General features: G+C 38.3%; 1 protein-coding gene and 1 pseudogene across 1 annotated transcript in view; one reads left to right on the top strand and one right to left on the bottom strand.

The window, feature by feature from the left end:
* The window catches only part of RLF (RLF zinc finger), an 83,109-nt gene extending 59,470 nt beyond the window's left edge, over positions 1 to 23,639 (bottom strand). The window contains exon 1 of the mRNA XM_045858727.1: positions 23,395 to 23,639. Coding sequence (XP_045714683.1) covers positions 23,395 to 23,634 — 240 coding nt within the window. The 5' untranslated portion in view covers positions 23,635 to 23,639. The remainder of the gene's footprint in view (positions 1 to 23,394) is intronic.
* Positions 12,669 to 12,990, top strand: LOC123831640 (annotated as a pseudogene).
* Positions 23,640 to 23,985: the final 346 nt, after the last annotated feature.

Genomic DNA, 23,985 nt, shown 5'->3' with positions numbered 1-23,985 from the left:
AGTTAATGACGGCTACTGCTCCTAGGTTACAAACCTGTACAGCATGTTACTGCACTGAATACTGTAGGCAATTGTAGTGCAATGGTATTTATGTTTCAAAATATATCTAAACATAGGAAAGGTATAGTAAAAATATGGTAGAAAAGATTTTAAAATGGCACACCTGTATGGAACACTTACCATGAATGGAGCTTTCAGACTAGAAATTGCTCTGGGTGAGTCAGTGAGTGAGTGATAAGAGAATGTGAAGGCCTAGAATATTAGTGATCACTACTGTAGACTTTATAAACACTGTACACTTAGGCTACACTAAATCTAATTTTAAAATGTTTTTTAAATAAATTAACCTTAGCTTACTGTAACTTTCCTTTTTAAATAACTAAATTTTTTAAACTTTTTGACTTTTGTAATAACACTTAACTTAAAACACAAACATGTTGTAGAGTTGTACTAAAGTTTCCTCCCTCCAGGGCTGGCAGAGCCAGCTGAGATTTTACTTTGGGAAAAAAAAAAAAAACACTTGATTTGGCTTTTAGTCGGGGGCATGGGTAAGAGGCAGTCCCTGAGCAGCAAACTCCTCCACCCCAAGGGTGAGCTGAGGACTGAGGCTGAGCCTCAGAATGGGTCTCCTGTGCCTGCTGCTCCTCTGCAAAGCTGCACAGTTCCTTTCCCACAGGGCTGGAGGACAGGAGAGACCACAGTAGTGGTTCACCTGAGAAGGACATCAGATGACTCAGATCCCAGCTTTCCATCTCGGGTCTCATTCTCTTCATAACCACCGTCTTGGAGGAGCTGAAGCTGGTACTGGTACGTGTGTCTGAAGGAGCCAGAGCTCCCACCAGAGATCAAGCTGGCCTGAAAGCCCAAGCCATAGGTGAGATTCCTGTAGGTTGGGTTCAGCCTACCTGAGTAACCACTGGTAGTATTGGTAATGGATACTCATGTTCTATATCCCAGACTCCATCTAGTTCTCCTCACTCTCCAGCAGTTTGTGGTAGGTGGCAATCTCCCCATTCAGGACCAGCTTGAGGGTCCTCAGAACAGCTTCCAGCTGAGACACATTGCCTGGCATCCTTGACAGCCAGCTCCCTATACTGCTCGTAATTAGTGATGGCAGCCTCCAGGGAAGCCTCTGGCCTCTGAGGCCCTCAATCTCAGCTTGGAGTCAGCTGATGTTTCAGTTCATCTCAGAAATCTCCATTTTTGTGTGATGCTGGTCACCCCCCTGCTTCCAAGCCAATGTCTGCAGCTCCTCATACTTGGTCTGATACATCATCTCAGCCTTGGCCCAGCTGTGGTTGGCCATTTCCTCGAACTGAACCTTGATCTCAGCTATGATGTCATCCAGGTCCAGAGAGAAGTTGTCCATGGACAGCTCCACAGACAGCACCATGGACATGCCAGAGATCTGGGACTGCAGATCACGAATCTCCCCTTCATACAGCTGCCTACAGAAGCTGATCTCATCAGTCAGCCCTTCTAGGCAAAACACCAGTTCCACCTTGTTCATGTAAGCTTCATCCACATCCTTCTTGATGAGGACAAATTCATTCATCTCTGGTGCTTGTCAATCCCATCCTCATAATTATTCAAGTCCTCTGCCAGCCCCTGCATAATGCCCAACTCCACTTCCAGCCTCAGTTTCACCTGGGCCAGCATGTCTAGCTGCCACTGAAGGTTGCTGATGTAGCTCTCAAACATGTTGTACATGTTACTGCAAGCCATCTTATGATGCTGCTGCAGGTTCCACTTGGCCTCCAGAATCTCATTCTGCTTCTCCAGGCTCCACATCTCATTGATGAAGGATGCAAATTCGTTGTTGAGGCTCTTGATCTGCTCCTTCTCCTGGCTGTACATAGCCTGGATGTTGGGGTCCACCTCCAGCTTCAGGGGGCTCAGCAGTCTCTGGTTCACCTGGACATCTCTAATGCTACCCATACTCACAGCCCCATCATAACCCATGGCTAGATTTATACTGGCGTCCAGGCCAACCTGGTAGTCACTGCCCACCAAGAAGAAGACTGAGGAGCCAATGCAGACGCTGGGCCCACTTGAGTACAAGCAGGTGCTGAAGGCCTGGGGGCCAGAGGTAGATACCCTGTAGGTCTTCTGGATCACCCTTGTGGACTTGGTGGAGACTGGAGTTAAGGTAAGGAGGCCAAACCAGGCAGAGATTCGAGGAGGAGCCAATAAGCTGCTTTAATATCTTCTTTCTTTTTATCCGTATTCTGTAAGTTTCCTTTCTATTTTTTAATTTTGAATATATATTTTTATTTTAAACTTTTTTGTTATTAAAAACTAAGATATAAACATACACATTAACCTACCTAGGCTTACACAGGGTCAGGATCACTATTAGCACTGCCTTTCATCTCCACATATTGTTCCACTGAAAGGTCTTCAGGGGAAATAACACTTCATGGAGCTGTGTTAATAATGCCTTCTTCTGGAATATCTTCTGAAGGACCTGCTTGAGGCTCTTCTTGAGAAAGAGTCACTTCCTTCAAAAATATGAACATGGTGATTTGCTTGGTTTATTTTTTTTTCTTCATCGTGGATTTTGTATGTAAGCAGATAATGCACCATAAACATTCTTCTCTATTAATGAAAACCTTTTGGTGTTGGGTTCCATGTTTTCAAACTTTTTAACAAGCTCGCTGATGTCTTCAAAAGCTTCTGCTAAATCCTTTACTAGGGGGTCTTCTTCTTTTTCTTCTCCTGCAGTTTCCTTTTCTTTTGCCTCTTCTTCAGCACTGTGCCCCAGTTCCAACAACTCCTCATTTAGTCAATTCCTCAGGAACCACTTCCAGGTTCTCCTCAATGTCACCCTTATCCATTTCCAAGTTAAAGTTCTTTGTCATTTCAACCATAGCCTTGTTGATTTTTGCAACCTCCTAATCCTTGGCAAATCCTTTGAAGTCTAGGATGAATCTGAGTGTCTTCAGATCCATTTACATAATCCTTGATGACATCATCTCAAGCCCAAACAAGGCTCCTGATTAAGTCATATACAATTGTAATCCTTCAATTTTACCAGTGTCTTCTCACCATCTTCCTTGCGCACACAGTAGCCTGAGCAAATGTTCTTCTCAGATAGTACATCTTAAAAGCTGCTAAACCCCTTGACCCATTGGTTGGATCAAAGAGGTAGTATTTAGAGGGAGAAACACCACTCTGATATTGGGATGAAGACTATCTATAAAAGGAGGATGGCCAGGGGCATTATTAACAATAATCAAAATCTTGAAAGGTTATGTAATTCTCCAAACAGCACTCTCTGGCATAGCAATTGAGAAAGGCATCTTAGGAGAGGATCATCCATGACTTATTGCTCCTGTAGTACACTGGCAATATGTGCTTATTAATATGCTTAAAGACCCTGGGGTCCTCTCTGTGGCAGATTTATAGTTTTCAAGAAACAGAAGTGGGTGAGCGTGTAACAGGAAGACTGGGAAGAAAGAGGAGGAGAAATTCAAATACCCCCATTTCTGGTTTAGTGAGTCACTAGTAGTGAAAGGAATTGTCTAGAATATTACTTAAGTCTGGAGATTTTAAAATCCAAGCATTATTACACTGGGAAAAAGTATTAAAATTCTGAGGCAGCTATGTAACAGAGTGACATAACATGCCTTTTGACTGTGGACTCAAACCTCTATCCCCATCACTTGTCAGCTAACTTCTCTGGGTCTTGATTTTTTTTTTAAATCAGTCAACTGAAATTGAGTACTTATTCTGAACTAGATGTTGTGCAAAAATAGTTATTTTTAAAATGTGAGCAAAAAGCATAGCAAAGTATACCATCCTAACCATTTAAGAGTACAGTTCTGTGGCAGTAACTATTTATACAGCTGACTCTTGAATAATGAGGAGGTCAAGGGCACAAACCCCCACGCAGTAAAAAATCCACCTATAACTTTGGACTTTCCAAAATGTAACTACAGTTGTCCCTCGGTATCTGTGAGGGACCAGTTCCAGGAACCACTTGGATACAAAAGTGCGTGGATGCTCAAGCCCTTTATATATAATGGTGTAGGACAATGCATACAGTCAACCCTCCCCGTCTGTTAATTCCCAACCAGAAATTGAAAATATTGTTGGTTCTTTTGTTTTATTTTTTTTTTTAAGATTTTATTTATTTTTAGACAGAGGGGAAAGGTGGGAGAAAGAGAGAGAAAAACATCAGTGTGGTTGCTTCTTGTGTGCCCCCTACTGGGAACCTGGCCTGCAACCCAGACATGTGCTCTAGACTGGGAATCAAACCAGCGACCCTTTGGTTCGCAGGCTGGTGCTCAATCCACTGAGCCACACCAGCCAAGGCTGTTTGTTTGTTTTAAAATACTGTTTTTGATGTGAGGTTGGCTAAATCCTCAGATGCAAAACCAGGGGATATAGAAAGCTAACTGTGTATTTATTGAAAACCATCTACATATAAGTGGACCCACACAGTTTAAACCCAGGTTATTCAAGCACCAATTGTACACTGTTGTGCTACCATCACCAACACCCATTCACAGAACTCTTCATTTTGCAAAACTGAAACTAAACTCATTAAACAATAACTTGCCATCCCTCAACAGCCCCTGGCAACCACCATTCTAACTTCTGTCTCTATATGCAAGACAGTTTTCATAATATACTTTCTTTTTGAAAAAGCAGAACAAGTGTGGTAATAGTAGCAGAGTAGACAAATCAATGGAAAGGAAAAGAGTCCAAAAATTGACTCACATACCTATGGCTAATTGATTTTCAACAAGGTAAAAAGTCATTTCTCAACTCAAAAAGAAAGTCTTTTTAACAAATGATGCTGGTACATTTAGATATTCATACTTTTTAAAAACACTTTCATCATCCTTTATAAAATACACAATAATTAACTCCAAATGGATTATACACCTAAATGTAAAACCTAAAACAGCCCTGGCTGGTGTGACTCACCAGATTGAGTGCTGGCCTGTGAATCAAAGGGTTGCTGGTTCAATCCCCAGTCAGGGTACATGCCTGGGTTGCAGGCCAGGTGTTCCCAGTGCAGGGCATGCTAAAGGCAACCACACATTGATGTTTCTCTCCTTCTGTTTCTCCCTCTTTCTGCCTCTCTAAAAATAAATAATCAAAATCTTTTAAAAATAAATGTAAAACCTAAAACAATAAAATTTATAGAGAAGAACATTAAGAAAATCTTTGTGGTATTGGGTTAGGCAGATTTTGTAGATATGAAAAATACAATTCATGAAAGAAAAGTTTGATCAATTAAACTTTATCAAAATTAAAAAATTAAAAACTTGTGTTCTTCAAAAGATACTATTAAGAGAATAAAAGAAAAGCCACAGCCTAAGAGAATATCTTTGCAAAGAATATATTTGTTTCTATGACCCCACCAGCTCTGTGACTGTAAAAGGGATCAACTTAACAGAAATTAACCATGGCTTGGCTGCTCTTGTGCCCACCCAGTAATGCAGGACTTTTCTTTGTTAATGTCTCAGCTAGTTTTTTCTGGAAGTTCTTGAGTGTCTCCCATGAGTTCACCAATAGTTCTGATCAGAACACATGACATCCACCATGTCATCTACCTCAGTTCATCCTTGTCAGCAGATGATCCCTATAAGCTGGTGGACAACACCTCAGTCGTTCCCCAGGCCGAAATCACCACAACAGAATCTGTCATGGCCAAGGGTGTTTTCTCCAGAGAGTCCCAAATGTATCGGAGGCAGAACGTAAGTTAGAAGTGTGAGGTCTATCCGGAAGGTATCCAGCCATGTAGTATGAAAGGGCATTTATTGAAGAAGATGCAGAATATAAGAAACACTGTACACAGGAAAATGATGCCTCAGTCCCCTTTAATAAAAGTAGGCACCTTGGGACCTCACATTGTTCTCCCAATCGCCATCAGCTGCCCCATCATATTTTCCTGAATCTCATTGACAGTCTGAAATCTCTTCCGTTTCAAAGATGATTTTATATAGTTTTGGGAAAAGCTAGAATTTGCAGGGCGCCAAATCTGGGCTATGTGGGGAGGCTGAGTCACCTGGGTGATATGATGTTTTGCCAAAAACTTTGCTTGAGACGTGATGCATGAGTGGGCACATTGTTGTGATGATGCTGCCAATCACCAGATGCCCATAGCTGCAGCCTTCTGAATCATCCAAATAGTTTCAGGGGAGGGAATGTTCATGCTTAACACAAAATCTGATGCAGATCCGTTGCTTTACTTGCTCAGTGATTTTGAATGTACATCCACATAGTACACACGCTCACTCAACGGTGCCAACCGCCCCCACTCACTACTACAGTGACACTGTCATTATTCACATATTTGCACTCCAGTCCACTCTCCTTGGCCAGGTTACACAGATGTCACACAAACCATTCTCATTTCATTAACAATGGCTGGGCTTTTTCTGGACAGACCTCATAGTAATATAAATCACCATCCCCAACCTGTCCATCCTTTGCAATCTAAGCCTCAACTTTTTTTTTTTTTTTAAAGGGAAGATATTAGCCCTGGCTGGCGTATCTCAGTGGATTGAGAGCAGGCTGTGAACCAAACTGTCGCAGGTTCGATTCCCAGTCAGGGTACATGCCTGGGTTGCAGGCCATGACCCCCAGCAACCGCACATTGTTGTTTCTCTCTCTCTCTCTCTCTCTCCCTCCTTTTCTCTCTAAAAATGAATAAATAAAATCTTTTAAAAAAGGGAAGATATTTTATAAAGAGTTCTGTGCATGCATGTGACCACACACCCCCCCATGCGCACATACCCTCCTCTCAAAACTCAACAATAAAACAATCCAATCTTTTTTAATATGCAAAAGATTGAAAAGATACTTCATCAAAGAAAATACAAGGATGGTAAATAAATATATAGAACACAGTTAACACAGTAAGTCATTAGGGAAATGCAAATTACAACCATGATGAGCTATCATTAATTTTAGAATGAATAAAATTCAAAAGATTGGCCAAAGCACATGTTGACTGGGAAATGGAAAACAAATCTACATTGTTAGTGGGAATGTAAAATGATACAACTCACTCTGAAGAACCTGTCATGTGACCCAGCCATTCTACCTGGGTATTTGAGGAGGGGAGCATTTGTCCACACAATGGCTTATACACCAAGGTTGACAACAGTTTTATCTGCAATAGCCAAAAACTGGAAATGAGCCAAATGTCTATCAACAGGTGAATAAATAAACAAATCACAATATAACCATACAATGAATGGTCAGCAATAAAAGGAATTAACTATTAACATATAAAATGTGAGTGAACTTCAAAATAATTATACTGAGTGAAAGAAGCCAAACAAAAAGAGACTATACAATTTTATTTATATAAAATTATTTTTATATAATCTATAGAGCCAGAAAGTAGATCAATAGTTGAATGAGGATGAAAAGATGTATCAAGGAGAAAGGTAAAAAATAATAAGGAGCTCTGGCTGGTGTGATTCAGTGGATTAAGAACCAGCCTGCGAACCAAAGGGTAAAGAGTTCAATTCCCAGTCAGGGCACATGCCTGGGTTGGTGGCCAGGTCCCCAGTTGGGAGCATGCAAGAGACAACCACACATTGAGTTTCTCTCCCTCTCTTTCTCCCTCCCTTCCCCTCTCTCTAAAAATAAATAAAATCTTAAAAAAATAAAAAGGAAATATAAAGGGGTGAGAAAAAACTTCTAAGGCTGATGAATATATTTATTATTTTGATTATGGTAATGGTTTCATGGGCATATATGCCAAAGCTTATCAAACTGTATATTTTTAAAAAGAGCAGTTTATTATGTCAATTACATGTCAATAAAGCTGTTTTTTGAAAAAGACAAAAGGGCCACAAACTGCACAAAATCATAAAAGGAATTTAAATAAATTTGACATTTCAGTTGTCATATTTATGATTTTTACTACAAGAAAATGTAAAACTTGGTGCATAAAGATAATACAAAATGTGAAAAGATAAACTGGAGTAAATAATTCCAAAGTAGCAGTATATGACCAACAAAGGATTAATGTCTAGAATAAAACTATTTTTTAAAAAGGCAAATAATCCAATTGAAAAATAAGCAAAAAAATAAGGTAATCCACAGGATAGTTAACTATTAATAGCAATTGAATGTACACTAAAAAGATAAACAGCTCTCCACAAGTAAACAGAAAAAGCAAAACCACAATGAGATACCACAGCCACCCACCAGAATAGCTAAAATAAAACTGCCTACACCTAGTATTGGCAAGGGTATGGGGCAGTGGTAATGTTCATACACTGAGAACTGGCATAAACTGCCACAAATACTTTGAAGAATAACTGGGTGGTATTTATTATACTTGATAATAGGCCTAGTATATGAACCTAGCAATTCCACTGTAAGCATAGACCCTAAAGAAATTTTTAAATCCTGCCCTGGCCAGGTAGCTCAGTTGGTTAGAGCATCATCACAATAGGACAAAGTTCCAGGTTCCATTCCTGGTCAAGGCACATAGAAGAAGCAACCAATGAATGCATAAATAAGTGCAACGAAACAATGTTTCTGGCTCTCTCTCTAAAAATCAATTTTCAAAATTTTTTTTCTACAAAGAAATTTTTACACCCATGTTTCAAGATATTTTTGAAAGATATCACCCACTAGTTAATATAAGCACCTCTAAATCTGTCACTAAAAGAATGGACAAATAAACTGTGATATATCTGCATAATAAAATATTACATACCAGTGAATGCATATATACAAATACAAAACTTAAAAGCATTATGTTGAATTTTAAGGCTTCAGAAGAATATATACATTACCATAATTTAATTAATGCTGAAACAAAAAAATGCATTATTATATTATAATATTGATATAAGTTAATATTATTTAAAGTTAATTGATTAAGCATTTAATTACTGCTTAGAACAAAATAATGCAATACACTGTATTAAAATGCACAAAAATTTAAAAAGTAAAGACATGCAGGGAAATGATTAAATACTCTAATCAGGATGGTAGTGAGAGGTAGATGATAATCTGTGAATGGATACATAGGTAGTGTCAATCATTTTATTTCTTAGGTTGCATTCACTTTAGTACATTCTTTATTAGTTTGTATTTCAGTGATTATCTGATTTTTATAAAGTAACATACCCTTCATAGTTCTGAGCAAAGCTGATTTTCCATCCAGGTTCCTACACCCAACCAGATTAACACTATCAAGAAACAAGAGAATGCCTCAAGAAGCTACATTCAAAATTTAAAAAAGACACGAGGGTCAGAAAACAAGGGATCTAATGAGAGAGAGAAGCAAAAACAGGTACTGAAAACAACAGCTGACAAAATGAAAATGAATTTAAAAGGGTAACATAGAAGTATAAACTCTATAAAAACATAAACATAAAGTGATTGTCCCATTAGTTCTTAAATGAAATGCAACAAATGATAATACTTTAGTAATTGTCTTTCAAAATTTCTTCCATATATCATTGCTTTTAAAGTAGGATAATAGTTTCCTAAACTTCTCCTTTAAACAATAATCTTGGATATTCTTTCATATTAATAGAGTGCCATTATTTTTTTGCCTTTTTAAATTTCATTTGAAAAAATGCTGAAATTCACAAAAAAACAAATTCACACATAATTCCACCACTTTAAAAATTTGTATGCAATAAAGAAGTTAAAAGGTTACACCTACAGTTTCATCTAACTCCACTCCCACTCTCAAATGACCCTTCTAAGCAATTTAGTACACATAGCCTTATATACATAGACAAAAGCTTTCTAATTCTTGGCAATAATCTCCTGGGCTCAAATATTTTATGACTGTAGGATGTTCAAAGGATACTTATTTTTTGGCATTTCCAAACCTAAAATATATTATAAAAGCCTCATCCAGCCCAAAATGGATTCCTGGCATTCCTGCTCTCCCTTACATTAGTAGGGTCTTCCTCTTCTTAATCACACGCTTGCTTCAAACTTTTAATTTGGCAACCAATACCAATGAAGTGGTTGTAGAAAAGTGGCACAGAAAAGGATATCTTTATAATCTATACCAAGATTATAGATTAGATTATAGATGGCAAAGAGTAATAATGTTGCCCATTCAAAACCATTTATATTAGACTTCAAAAATATGCAACAGTTAGGCATTGGGAATTGTTTTACTTATGCTCCTATTAGTTGGCAGGTGAAAAATATACACGATCAAACACTGACTACTGTTCCATTGTATCATAAGCAAATACAATATGAAAAACTGTTTAATATTTATCTTCTCCACTAGACAATAAAGTCAGAGAGCAAGAACCACGCGTTTTTTTCCATCCCTGTAGACTAGAACACCCAGCATATTGAGTAGCACATAGCAGGTATTCAGAATTATTTGCTTTTGACACTTTGCACTATTATTAAAGGATCTGCTAACTTATAAGTTTGATAAAGACAATTTTTCAGATACACATCTTTACTGAGAGAAATATGCCTGTACAGTACTAAAGCAAATTCAACTAAGTAGGTTTGATTCCAAATTCTCACTGCTTTATTAAAACCTTATAAAAGGAGAGCAGCCAAATTGTTGACCAAATTGCACTTGTAGAAACTTCAAAAAGGAAATGCTTCGATCATACATTGTAGAAGGGTGCTCATATCAAATCACAATGATATACGCTAGTCCTGAACTGTTTGGTGGTAAATAGGTATGTCAAAGGTCAGAACTTGATTGAAATTATAACCTATTCTGATCCTCAGTTAACAGACTAAGAGGGAGGTTCCCCTTTAAAGTTTTAAGCTGGAAAAACAAAGAGCTAGAAAACCTCTATAATCTTCTCCCAAACATAACATTCTATGGTTTTATAAAAACATGGCCAGCCATCTTTTTTCCAGGGACTCATATCCAATGTGTTACAAATTCAAATCACTTCTGATATATGCATATTTCAATAAAGTACATAATTTAAATCCCAAACAATAAGCCAACTTAAAATCAACAGCCAAATGAATAAAAAATATTTTACACAGAATGATCTGTTGGTTCCAACAGGCCAAATTCATTACACACACTATAAATCCCAAAAGGACACCAATATTGCCTCAATGTAATAAAAATTCACCATAAATTATGCTTCCAGTCTACAAAGCTCATCATAGGCTCTCTGAATCTAAAACTATATTAGAAAATGCTCTGTGAACATCTAGAAAACTTCTTTTTTCCTTTAATGGGCTTTACATTGACAGAAAAATGGAGGAAAGCTGTTCTACATGAAATATTCCTTTAAAACAATATTCAGGATAGAAAGGAAATTAAAAAACTGACACATTGTGGTCCTATCTGCTACCAAAAGCTATGCTAAGGGCAGTGTTACACTGTCTCATTTGACCATTATTGGGAGTAACTTTCTATTACCCCAAATTTCACGGCCAAGAAATTTCAATCCAACAAGGCAAGGTTTAAGGTCAAGAGTATTGGAAGGAACATTTAAAATGAAATCTCCTAACTTCAAATCTACTTTCTACTGCATATGTTCTCCATAAGACAATAAAACATGAAATCGACCAAATGTAATGTTTTATCCACATTCACTGTTAAACTTTATGGGATAATTTGCTCTAGATTTAACATTTTCATTTGCCAAGTTCTTTAAACACCAAAATCAAGATTTCACTATGAAGAAAAAGCCAAGTAAGGAGAGTGAACATAAGAACTAATGTAAACAAATAACCTCAATTGATATTAGTAGAGTGGTTTCCACTGGGCTGGGCATTTGCCCTATCCATTTTATAATATTAATATAAAAATATCAATGTTTTTATTTAAATTAGTTTTCAAAACTCTCATCCCTTTTATATTTTTGTTTGCTTAAAATTTATATATTGGTACTATATAAATAAAACATTAAGTATTCATTTATTTCAACTGAATGCACAAGACAATGTTTGGTGATTGATGTCTTAGAAAATAATCCTTTGTGAGTGTTTTTCAACAGAATTATACTACACTGGAAGAGAATGGAACCTTAAAAGTCATCTCATTTAAGCAGCAATGTGAGGTCCCAAATAACAAACTGATCTGGCCCAAGGTCGTACATCCAATCAGTGGCACTTTATATAAAAACATATAAAGATAACAATATTTTAAAAAGTTAGCTAATGGAAAGCACTATTTCTAGTTATTTAGCTATGATCTATCTAATGGCAGTGATAAAAGATACACACAAAGCACAGGCGTGAGTGCAATAAATGTTTGTTGGAAATCAGTATGCTGACAAATCTCTAACAACAACCAATTACTAAACGGTATCATACATTCCAATGCCTCCAGATTAGGCTGCAACTAATTCTCTGATATATTCTGCTTCTCGACAACCTCAAAGCAGTATAAAAATCTCATTATTGCATAGTCATGCTCTGTAATACACACAATCAAATTTCAATGACCCTTAACCAATAAATTTTTAAAAATAAAAACGTGAAAATAAACCTCACAGGAAAAAAAGTAAATACATAATACATGTGAAAAAAACATGCAAATGCTGTTAAATTGCAAATTAATATAATAATGTGATATAGCACTTTTTAACTATTGGATTGGCAAATATTAAAAAGTTTAGTAGAAGTCTAAGTCCAGGCAGTGAAAGAGTGTGGTAGATAATGGCCATCAGCGCAAGGGTCATTTTGTTGCTGGGAAGGGATGGCCCTTGCCCACAGTGATGGTGGTTAGCAAGATGAACTAAGGGGGGCAGATGAGAGCAGTGATTAACCAAAAGTTGACAGAAACTGGAAAAAGAGAATGCCTCTAAGAGTTGCTGAGAGCTAAATCAATTGAATGGGGCTGGCAGGATCAATTGAAGGCACACTGTACAGAAGTAATTAAAAAGGACTAGGAGAAAAATTAAAAGGACTAGAACATGCTACTGTTGATGACTTGATGGTGAAAATCACATGAAAAGGCAGAACCCTGGTACCTGACGATGCAAAGGAGAAGTTTCTACAAAGGTAAGAACACTCCTTGTTCAGCATGCCAGCTTTTAAGATTGAATTAGATTGTGTTGTTTTGTGGTCTTATTTCTGACAGTAAAACTTACCATAAATTAGGAATCGCCTTCCCAAAATACTTTTTTGTATGACGGTATACGGTTCTCAGTAATGACGCATACATTGTATTGATTCCCCCCCATGTGTTATTTTAATAAACAGCTCATGAATGAGGTTGAAGTTTCCTGGGATCTTGAAATAAATGGGACTTTTCAACAATCCACTAGATTTGTTGAGAGAAGAACTCATCAAGTAATATAGTTTAATTATTGAGCACGTGCCTATTTCTGTGCTACCAACTGAGAAGTGAGCAGCCTCTTCTGATTGTCTAGATATAGTGTGTTTCTCTTTTGAATCCCTATAATATTTTATAATATATGCCCCATCTTGTACTAAAAAAAAAAGTTTAGTAACACCAGAGTTGGCAAGGATATAATGAAACATAGACTCCCAAACACTATTGGTAGAAGTACATATTCAACTTTCATAAGCCAGCATCCATCAAAATTTAAAATAAACATTCTCTTTAATCCAGTAAGTTTCATTTCAGAAATTTATATTACCAATATAAATAACTAATGCTTAATGTTTAAGGATGTTCACTGCAACATTATTTGTGATAACAAAAAAAGAACAAAAACAGTTTAAGTATGATACATATTCAACTGTACTGATGTTGCAAATTGTTCTCAATATATTAAATTAAAAAGTAAAATGCAGAAAAGAATGTATTCGAGCTTTTAAGAATACACAAAAGACTTAATTCCCCTGGGGAGTCACTGGAGGGACTGAGGGCAGAAGGCGGCTTTTACTGTTCCCTTAAACCTTCTGTGGCATTATATGTTTTGCCTTGAACATTGCTTTTCTATTTAAAATGTTTTTTAAGATTAAGAGTGTTAGCCCCGGCTGGCATAGCTCAGTGGATTGAGCGTGGGCTGGGAACCAAAGTGTCCCAGGTTCGATTCCCAGCCAGGGTACATGCCTGGGTTGCAGGCCATAAACCCCAGCAACGGCACATTGATGTTTCTCTCTCTCTCTCTATCTCTCTCCCTTCCCTTTCTAAAAATAAATAAATAAAATCTTAAAAAAAAAAAAAAGATTAAGAGTGTTAAAGCTTTTACCACCTACAGAATTTTAAATCAATGCAGTTGCCAATGAAATACTGTGCATTTATTTTTTTTAACATAGTAGATATGTATTCTATATGGGAAAACGAGTATAATACGCTGAGTGAATTATGCAAGTTTTAGCATATAAGCTTGACATTATTTTTCTAAAATTGTAGATATATGCACATACCATATATAAAAATTCTTTAAGTATACATCCCAAACTGTTAACACAGGAAGATGTAGTAATCAGTATAAAGGGTTATGTGACAGTTTTTCACCTTAATTCTTATTTCTTACAATTAGAATGCATTCCTGAATTTCTTGGGCAATTGAAATTTTTAATAGTTTACACACACACACACACACACACACAAATATATGTATTTTTCCAAAAATCAGATAACTACACCAAGCTACTAACAATGAGAATACATGGTCCTGGACTTCCAGTAAAGATGGAGGCATAGGTATCTACCTATGCCTCCATCTTTGCCTCCCCCCTATACTTTGCCTCCCCACACAACCAAAAGAAGGACAACAAATTTAAAAACAAAAAATAACCAGAACTGCCAGAAAATTAAACTGCATGGAAGTCCAACAACCAAGGAGTTAAAGAAGAAACATTCATTCCGACTGACAGGAGGGGCAGAGACAGGCAGCTGGGGTGGAGAAGATGAGCGGCAAGGCAGCTGCTGGCTTCCCTAATCTGGCAAAGAAAATAGACTTCCAGGAAGTCCAGGAAGCTCGGAGAGTCCCAAAGAAGTTGGACCCAAGGAAGCACACACCAAGGCACATCATAATCAAATCACCCAAGATTAAGGATAAGGAGAGAATCTTAAGAGCAGCAAGAGAAAAGGAGACAGTTACCTACAAAGGAGTGCCCGTAAGACTCTCAGCTGATTTCTCAAAAGAAACCCTGCAGGCAAGAAGGGGCTGGAAAGAAGTATTCCAAGTCATGAAAGGCAAGGACCTATATCCAAGCAAAGCTATCATTTAGAATGGAAGGGCAGATAAAGTGCTTCCCAGACAAAGTCAAGTTAAAGGAATTCTTCATCACCAAGCCCTTATATGAAATGTTAAAGGGACTTATCTAAGAAGACAATGATGATAAAAACTATGAACAGTAAAATGACAACAAACTTACAGATATCAACAACTGAATCTTAAAAAAAAACAAAAACAAACTAAGCAAACAACCAGAATAGGAAAAGAATCACAGAAATGGAGATCACCTGGGGGGTAATGGGGGGGAATGGGGGAAAAGTTACAGGGAATAAGAAGCATAAATGATAGGTACAAGAGAAACAGGGGGAGGTTAAGAATAGTATAGGAAATGGAGAAGGCAAAGAACTTACATGTACAACCCATGGACATGAACTAGGGGGGGTGGGGGGATGCTGATGGGAGCGGGTGCAGAGCGGAAGGGAGTAAAAGGGAGAAAAAAATGGGACAACTGTAATAGCATTATCAATAAAATATACTTAAAAAGAGATTACACAATCCTTTCACTTTCTGCTTTATGCATTTAAACATCTTGTCTTAAGCTTTCAAAATGAGCATGTGTTAAGTGGAGTCTCACAAAGAAATATATATAGTTTTATTACTTTAAGATACCTTATATTCTTTAAAATATATATGTGAAAAAAGCAAATTAAAGAATAAAATCACAAATAAACATATGTCTATGTTATGCAACCATATACCATAAAATTGCAATTACCAAGCTAAACCATTCATTCTATTATGTCTGGTAATATTCTTCTACATGCCCATATTAATAAAGTATTACTGTGCTGGCTAATGGTATCATACTCAGGTTATTTCCTCGGGAGTAAAATTACTATGAACTCAAAGGTCAGTACAGCAAGTTACTAGAACCCCCCTCCCCGAAAAGGTACTCAGAAAAACACATTAAAGAAATCAGACTTAACACAAATGTGATGACAAACAGACAAATACATCAGTAGTTCCAAGCTAGTTATGTTGCAGAGATACTGTTACACCTGAATAAACTTGAAATGAAGATATGTCTGAAATATAACTTATTCTCAACTTCCAAAATTATAATATTTAAAATATTTTCATATAGGACAAATAACAAAACCTGCAAAAACTCTGAAGGAAATTTTCTTCATAGGAGCTCACAGTAATATTTTAGGCTAAAACTGAGGAATCAAAATTCAGTGGTGTGCAGAAACATACAACAATCAGCTCTTCACCATAGTGCTTTGCTTTACCATAATTAAAGAAAAATGCCCTGGCTGGTGTGGTTCAGTGGACTGAGTGACAGCCAGAGAACCAAAGGGTCAAACCAATTTGATTCCCAGTCAGGTCACACGCCTGGGTTTCAGGCCAGGTCCCCAGGAGGGGGGCGCTCAAGAGGCAACCACACACTGATGTTTACCTTTCTCCTCTTCCCCTCTCTAAAAATAAATAAATAAATAAATATAATCTTTTAAAAAAATACAGACATACAGACATGTGAAATACAGACATATGTATGTCTGTATATATGTATGTATATATAAACATAGATACCTACAGTTTATAAAATTACAATATATATACAGACAATATACTATATATACAATATACAACACATATACTACACACACACACACACACACACACACACACACACACACACGCACACAGCCCTACAGTTTAGGAAATAGAGGAAAAATAGCAGGGGCTCTGGAATCTAAAGACTGCCACAACTTACTAGCTGTGTGACCCTGGGAGTTACTTAATTTCTGTGGGCCTCAGTTTTCTATCTTTAAAATGAAAATAGCACCACCTACCTGAGTGCCTAGAACAAAAAAGATGCTCAGTAACTTAAATAGGCCTTCTAATTTTTCATTTAATGGCTTCTATATTGGCTTTATGTCAGCAATGAAAGTTGTAAGGAATCTATTTTTTTATACCATCTTGTTCAGGTTTCCAGTATTGTGACAATTACATCCAAAATAAATGCTTAAATCTTCTAAGCGGATCTAGTGGGAAAAAATCATTACTTTATTTGTGGAATATAAGCAACCATGGGAAGTTCTTAGAAAACATAAAAAGAGGTTCTATTGAAGCAATCAAGATACAAAGAACAATTAAGACCTCTCCCTACTGGGAAGCAGCGTAAACTGGTTGACAAAATAATGTCCCTGTTTCTTCATAAAGAGAGGTAAGATTTCCTTGTTACCCTCAAGAAGTCTAGTCAGGACTTTAAGGAAGGGAAGAGATAAAAGATCAATAAATATTGAGTACCCATTAAGTGCCAGGGACAAGTCTAGGCAATGGGTAAACAAAACAGTCAACAGTCTCACTTGCTTACATTCCAGGCAGGAAGAAAAGTAGACAATACCAGATAGCAGTCAGTGACTTGAACAAGTATAAAGCAGTATTAAGGAGTTGGAAAAATATGGGGAAGTGCTGTTTTGGATAAAATCGTCAAAGAAGACCTTTAAGACAAGTAAACAGGTGTCTAGAACTGAATGAAAACAAAGCACATGTCAGTTTACCAATGCCTTTGCAGTCTTGAAGTAGTGCTTTCTATTTAGTTTTTTTAAATTAACATTGTTCAAAAGACCATGATCAACAGGCAGACACTGAAATCACTAGAAGGTCACAGAAAACAGCAAGAGATGGGGTGGTACCACAGTAAATGACAGCACCCAAAGTTCCCACTGTCTCACAGGTCACATTTATATGTTTTGGTCATGTGCACTGCAAAGCTAATTTTTGCTATAACTACCTGTCACCTAGTTTCTATTTATACATCTCCCAAGGGAGGGCAGCACAAGAAGAAAAGATTAAGGCAGTAAAATCTTTTGTTAAAAGATTTTATTCATTTATTTTTAGAGAGAGGGGGAGGGAGGAAGAGAGGAAGAGAAACATGATGTGTGAGAGAAACATCAATCACTCGCCTCTCATACACCCTTAACTGGGGACCTCGCTGGCAACCCAGGCATATGCCCTGACTGTAGGTGATGCTCAATCCACTGAACCACACCAGCCAGGGCTAAAAATCTTTTAAAATGAATGAAATAGGTAAACCATAAGAGTCTTCATGGCCATCAACCTGAAGGAATTAATAAGACTTATCCTCCCCCATCTCAACATTTCCAAGCTGTTGTCCTATCAAGCTGCTAACTCTCCCTGAATACTATATAATGCCTCCCATTGTCTCCCTCCATCAACACTACTCTTCATTCCACACATGTAAATATGTACATTATTATATGAATGTAGGCTAAGTTGATGAGTAATGTCTTGAAGAAATGACCAAAATCTCCCATCTTCTTCCTTTACAATAATTTATGGTAATATTGCTTTTACTAGATTTTACATTAGGTGTTCCTTTTGAAGTACTCATCTTGAGTCTTTCACGAACTCCCTACAATATCATTTATTAAACAAATTAGTTTTGTGTACCCAGCATTTTATTAATTGCTAGGTACCAAGTATACAATACAAAAAAGACTAAACAAGACCCACACTTTTGTTGGTTTAGTAGTCAATCAGTACAAGAGACAAACGTGGAAACAAATATTCAGGTGCCACACTTATGTATGAGATGGTATGAGAATATACTGAGTGAAAGAACCACCTGTATCAGTCTGCTAAAATCAAAACACAGTTCTGAAAAACTTAATATTTCAGCCAGGTGTGAAAGGACAAATTGGCAGATAAGAAAAGGAAGACTCTGAAGTTAACCAGGCACACTGAGAAATAAGGTGAAAGTGGACCACCTCGCCCCCGCCAAAAAAGAGGCTGCAAAGGTGGGAGCCAGAGAGGGCAAGGTCCAGATTTTAAATGTCTGTGCATACCAGGCTAATAAGTCTGAATTTTATCTTGTCTTTGGGGAAGAAACCACTGAAGAATTTTAAGAAATAAAATGACTAACAAGGTCAAATTTAAAATTTAGAAAGAACACCAAAATGGTGTGTAGATAAGTCCAGTCAGAGGCAAGGAGATTAGTGAAGAGGATATTTTGAAGCCTGAACCAAAACAGTGACAATAAGAAAAACAAGAGTTAAAAACCACAGGTATATACAAAGTATCAAAAAAGAAAGAGAAAGAAAGAAAGAAAGAAAAGCCCAGTAAGAGAATATGTATTTAGTGAAATCAGAAAATTCCACAGAGGAAGTGACATTTGCACTGGTCCCTAAAGAAAGAACATTTGTCATGCAGAAAATGAGAGAAAAAATAGAATAGCATAACAAAAGGGAAAGACGTAAGAATGCTTGATGACTTGAGATCTTGTTGAAGTAATTCTTTCCTTTTGGAGACCATTCAGTCAGTTGGTAAATACTTACTGAAAGCCTAATTTGGCTTGGATCTTGAGGAATCAAATGAAAATTAGGACCGTCTTCCCAAACTAATGCACTTGGAAATTCACAGCAAAATTTTAATCACAGGAGTAACAGAGATCACTCTGTGGTCCATGGACTCCAAATACCCTTGAATAAATTAAGAGTAGGATTAGGGTGATGAGACTGGCTAGGTAAGAGCTGAAAAGTAAACTGTGGGCAAGGCTGTGAAGGCTTTTTATTCCAAGGCTAAGAAATCTGGGAAACTCAGACAATTCTGAGGGCACTATTTTTTACAGAGATGGTCTTATTTAGCCCAGACAACAATGTATTTTCATAGAGAACAAGAAGTACTAATATTATTCCATTTGAAAATGAGAAAACTAAAGTTAAAAAAAAAAACACCCAAGGTCACACACAGCTAGTTTAAATGGTGAAGACACTATGCCTACCTGATTTAGGCCTTTTGTAGTAAATCCCTATCCTGGAAAAACTGAAACACACATATGCAGTACTTATTTTAAGGATTAAAAACTTACAGTCACTGTTAGTGTGGATCCTAAAACTACCTCATATAAACGAGGTTTAATTATGAAACTACTTTGACTGGTATTCCCAACATATCGTATAATCATCCACCCCAATAACTTCAAGTTTGTTAATGAAGACTACTTTGAAAGTCTTCAAAATTCATGTTACAAAAATTTGAACTTTAGAGATCCTGGTTCCCAAAACATAGCAAATACTTGAGAGGATATCATCAATTTTTCAGCAAAACAAAGGAAAGACTTTTCTGGAGTTTACCTTATCCACACTGCCTGGCAGAAAATATTTTCAGAAAAGGAACTGAGGAAAAGAAGAAAAAAACAAAACCACATCCTATAGACACTGAATACAAACTTGTACTGAATACAAATTTTCACTGAATACAACTTAATCTAACTATCCTCTTCTTAGTTACTATTACTTCTGAAATTTTGTTTATATCGCCTTCACAAACTCCTGCCCAGAATGAAACAAGCTCTTCTATCCTTTCATATGTTAGTTTATTTCTTCACTTGGTGCAATTCCAAAAATAAAGCCTTTTCTTTTAAAGGCTGCAAGAGATGGAGAGAATATGATCCCATTCTGTTGCAGGAGGGATCTACTTGGCACAACCGAAGTCTCCAGGACATTTCTAAACTAAATACCTGATGAAAATACACTTGTTGGCAATTAGGCATATCCCAGAGAGCACAGGGATGTAGTGTCGGTACCCATGTTGCTGCACATTATGTGCTCCTAGCAGGCAGGCTGCAATGTCAGACATACACACAATCAGTGTTTCTTGAGAGGATGGATAAGTCTTATTTTGCCTTTCAAGTGTGAAACCAAGCCCTATTAAACCAAATTTGGATAGTGAAATTTTCCCGGGTTTATCATAAAAGTAAAAAATTGTTTCTGTACCTGATATCTAAGTTTGTTTCTGTTTCTGTATCTAAGTTGACTTTATCAGGGCTACTGGGAAAAAATGTGACAAAAATACTGTGATAAATGTTGTAAAGAATTGAACATGAACTTTCTATTTTTACTGTTTGTAGAAAACATTACCAGGAGATAAAGGTCGGAAAGCAAAATATAATTCCATCATCACAGTTTGCTCAAGGTTATCAGCTGCAGAATCACAATAAAGATCCAACTAACTCCCAATCCCACATGCTTTCTAACTACAACATCCCATCACAGGAACACCTTTTCTTATTTCACTATTACTCAAAAAAATGCCTTGGAGAAAAAAATTTAGGCCAAAAAAATCATAGAAAAGACAAATTACAAAGGTTTTTTCTCTTATTAGTATTATTTTATCCTCATCCGAGGACATTTTCTTCATTGCTTTTAGAGAGAGACAGAGAGAGGGAAACAGATACAAGAAAGAAGCATCCACTGGTTGCCTACCGTACATGCCCAGACCAGGGATTCTATGCCTGTGGACCTGGGCTCCCAGGCACCCGCACCCAGACCCTGACCAAGGATCCAACCAGTGACCTTTCAGTTACCAGATTACCTTCTACCCAACTGAGTCATACCGGCCAGGGCAGCACTTTCTTTTTAAAATTCTTTTGTGCCCTCACATCTTTAGGTTATAACCACAACTCAAGACATTAAAAGATTCATTTCAAATAAAATTGGAGCTGCAAGCACTGGCATAAAGAATACATATGTGCAATATCCAGTATCTTCTGACAAGCTTCAACATGATTGGTTACGTCCGTTCTTGTTATCTTTCTAGGAAGACAAATCAAGCTTAGAAGTCTTACCTCAAACCCACAATTTTCCTACCTTCCTCTTCACTACTCCTTTTCCAATTAGCTCTTTCTCCCAAAGCATTCTGTTCCTGGAATGCTACACAAACACACACCCCATTCATATGACTCATTTTCATCTTTCGGCATAGGACCCTCCCTCGTCACCCTATCTAAAGTGATCTCTCCCAGTTAGTTTCTTCTAATCACATATTGTAATTTGTAGTTAATCTTTTTATTTATCTTTACTAGTTAACTGTTGTTCCCATTAGGATGTCCCATGAGGGCTCTTCCCTCCCCACTATCTCCACAACACCTCCTCTCCCATCAGTACTAAAACTACATCTGAAATTGTTATTTCTACCACCTCCTCCCTAACTGTAAGCTCATCAAGGGTAAGTGCTGCCTGTTTTCTCAGCACTTTGTAAAGTGCCTGACACCATCCTCTGGAGTCAGTAAAAGTTTGTAGATTTGGATTGTAAGTGCAAATGATCATTACTAGGGAAGAAGCAAAGGACAATTAAAGCTTAACATTTCATAGTGCAGGGAAGCGCAACAGGTTGTAGACATAAAAATTGGAGTGACATAATGTATGGAAAAGATTAGCAAGGACAAAATTCCATTCAGAGATGAGGCAGGCAGCGTCTGGCTCAGCAAGAGAGAAGAGAGAAAAGCAACCAAACAAGTCAATTTTTGATTCTTTTTCAGACCAACACAGCCAATTGTCCCTCAAAATTATAAGTTTGGAACACCGCAAGTTATTCAACAGTCAACACACTATGATTATTTTGCATTCTCTAAAGCATATCAGATAAGAAGGAAAGGAGTAGCTCTGAAACTTGATATAAACGAAGTAGAAATGATAATGGCATATCTTTACACTTAACTCGAAAACATTGAGAAGAATCTCGGAGTGATCATGGAGACCAAACATCCAATAAATACGTAATCATAGGTTAGAACCAGTATGGCACAGAAATGGTCATACGACTGCCAAAAGAGATTACCCTCCACATCTTTCTTGATTCTCTTCCACTCAGATATCCTAATAACCACTACAAGGCTCCCTACCCTCAGTCACGGTAGAAAAGGCCTCAAAGGAATACGTAAGAGTCGAAAGAACGGCTTAAATGTTTTTTGGTTTTTGTTTTTAGTGCAAATAGCAACCAACAAACCGGCTCCGCAATCCCTAACCAGAAAACCCTAGATGCCTTTCAAAGAACTGTCATATCTTTTAGGGACCCAGTAGACACTGACTCTAAAGAGAAGTCTGTAGCTCCAACATATATCTCCGGATCATTCAGGGGGACAAAACAGGTTTTCTAGTTTGGAGGTCTGCACTCTACTCAGAAAAGGATCTTCTTGGCAGAAATGAGCAATCAATCCCTCCGAGGGCAATGGCGCTCCAAACACCCGGCAGGGGCACAGGCAACCGCGACAGGGCAAGGCCCTTTCAGGGAGCCGCGGGCGCCCTCCGAGCTCTGAGTCTCTCCCAGTGCAACCCGCCCTGACGGTGGCTAAAGTCGGGCAGTGGCGGAGGGGGGCCAGCAGTTGGGCTTCCGAGCTGGGCCTTCCTGGCCCGGGGGCGCGGCGAAATGCAGAGGCAGCGCCTTTCAGTCCGGCCCGGGCTACGGCCATGGATCCGGGGCCTCTTCCCCTGGCCTACCCACCCCGCCGCCCTCCGCCAGACAGCCAGTCCCTCACCTGGCAGAAGCTCCGACAGTAGTTCAAAGATGAGACCTCCGACACCTCTTGCTCCCTCAGCTCTGTCTCCAGCTGCCACAGACACGGTCTAAGTCCCGGGGCTCCTGGCGCCGGAGATGCGGGGCGCTGACTCTGAGCCATGGACTCCGTCTCGGTTCGGTCTCCAGCTCCAGCCCCCGTCGGAGCCTCAGCCCCAACCCCGGCGGCAGCGGCGGCGGCGTCTCCCTTTCCGTCCGCCATCTTCCCACGGCCCAGCAGCGCGTAGGCAACCAAGCCACGTGACTCAACCTTGGCTCCGCCCCCGTCGACCGCGCGTGGTGACGCACTCTCTGGCGACGCCGGCGCGGGTCGGATTCCGTCACTGGTTCGCTCCTCCTCTCGGCCCCCTCCGGCCCAGTGGTCTTGCCAACGCCGTGGCAACAACTGGCCTGAGAAGTGTCCAACTCAACTCCGTCCATTGCCAGTCTTTAGAGTTCTGGGGTCACCCAGCTGACATACCTGTAGACATAATCTAAGATATAAAAGGGATGACATTTCAGCTGCAATCTAAAGAATGAGAAAAAGGGAGCCCTGAGAAAAGCCTAGAGGAAA

This window comes from Phyllostomus hastatus, unplaced genomic scaffold, assembly GCF_019186645.2.
Source record: "Phyllostomus hastatus isolate PE091 unplaced genomic scaffold, TTU_PhHast_1.1 phas_scaffold_182, whole genome shotgun sequence".
NCBI lineage: Eukaryota > Metazoa > Chordata > Mammalia > Chiroptera > Phyllostomidae > Phyllostomus > Phyllostomus hastatus.
This window is presented reverse-complemented; position numbering and strand designations above follow the sequence as displayed.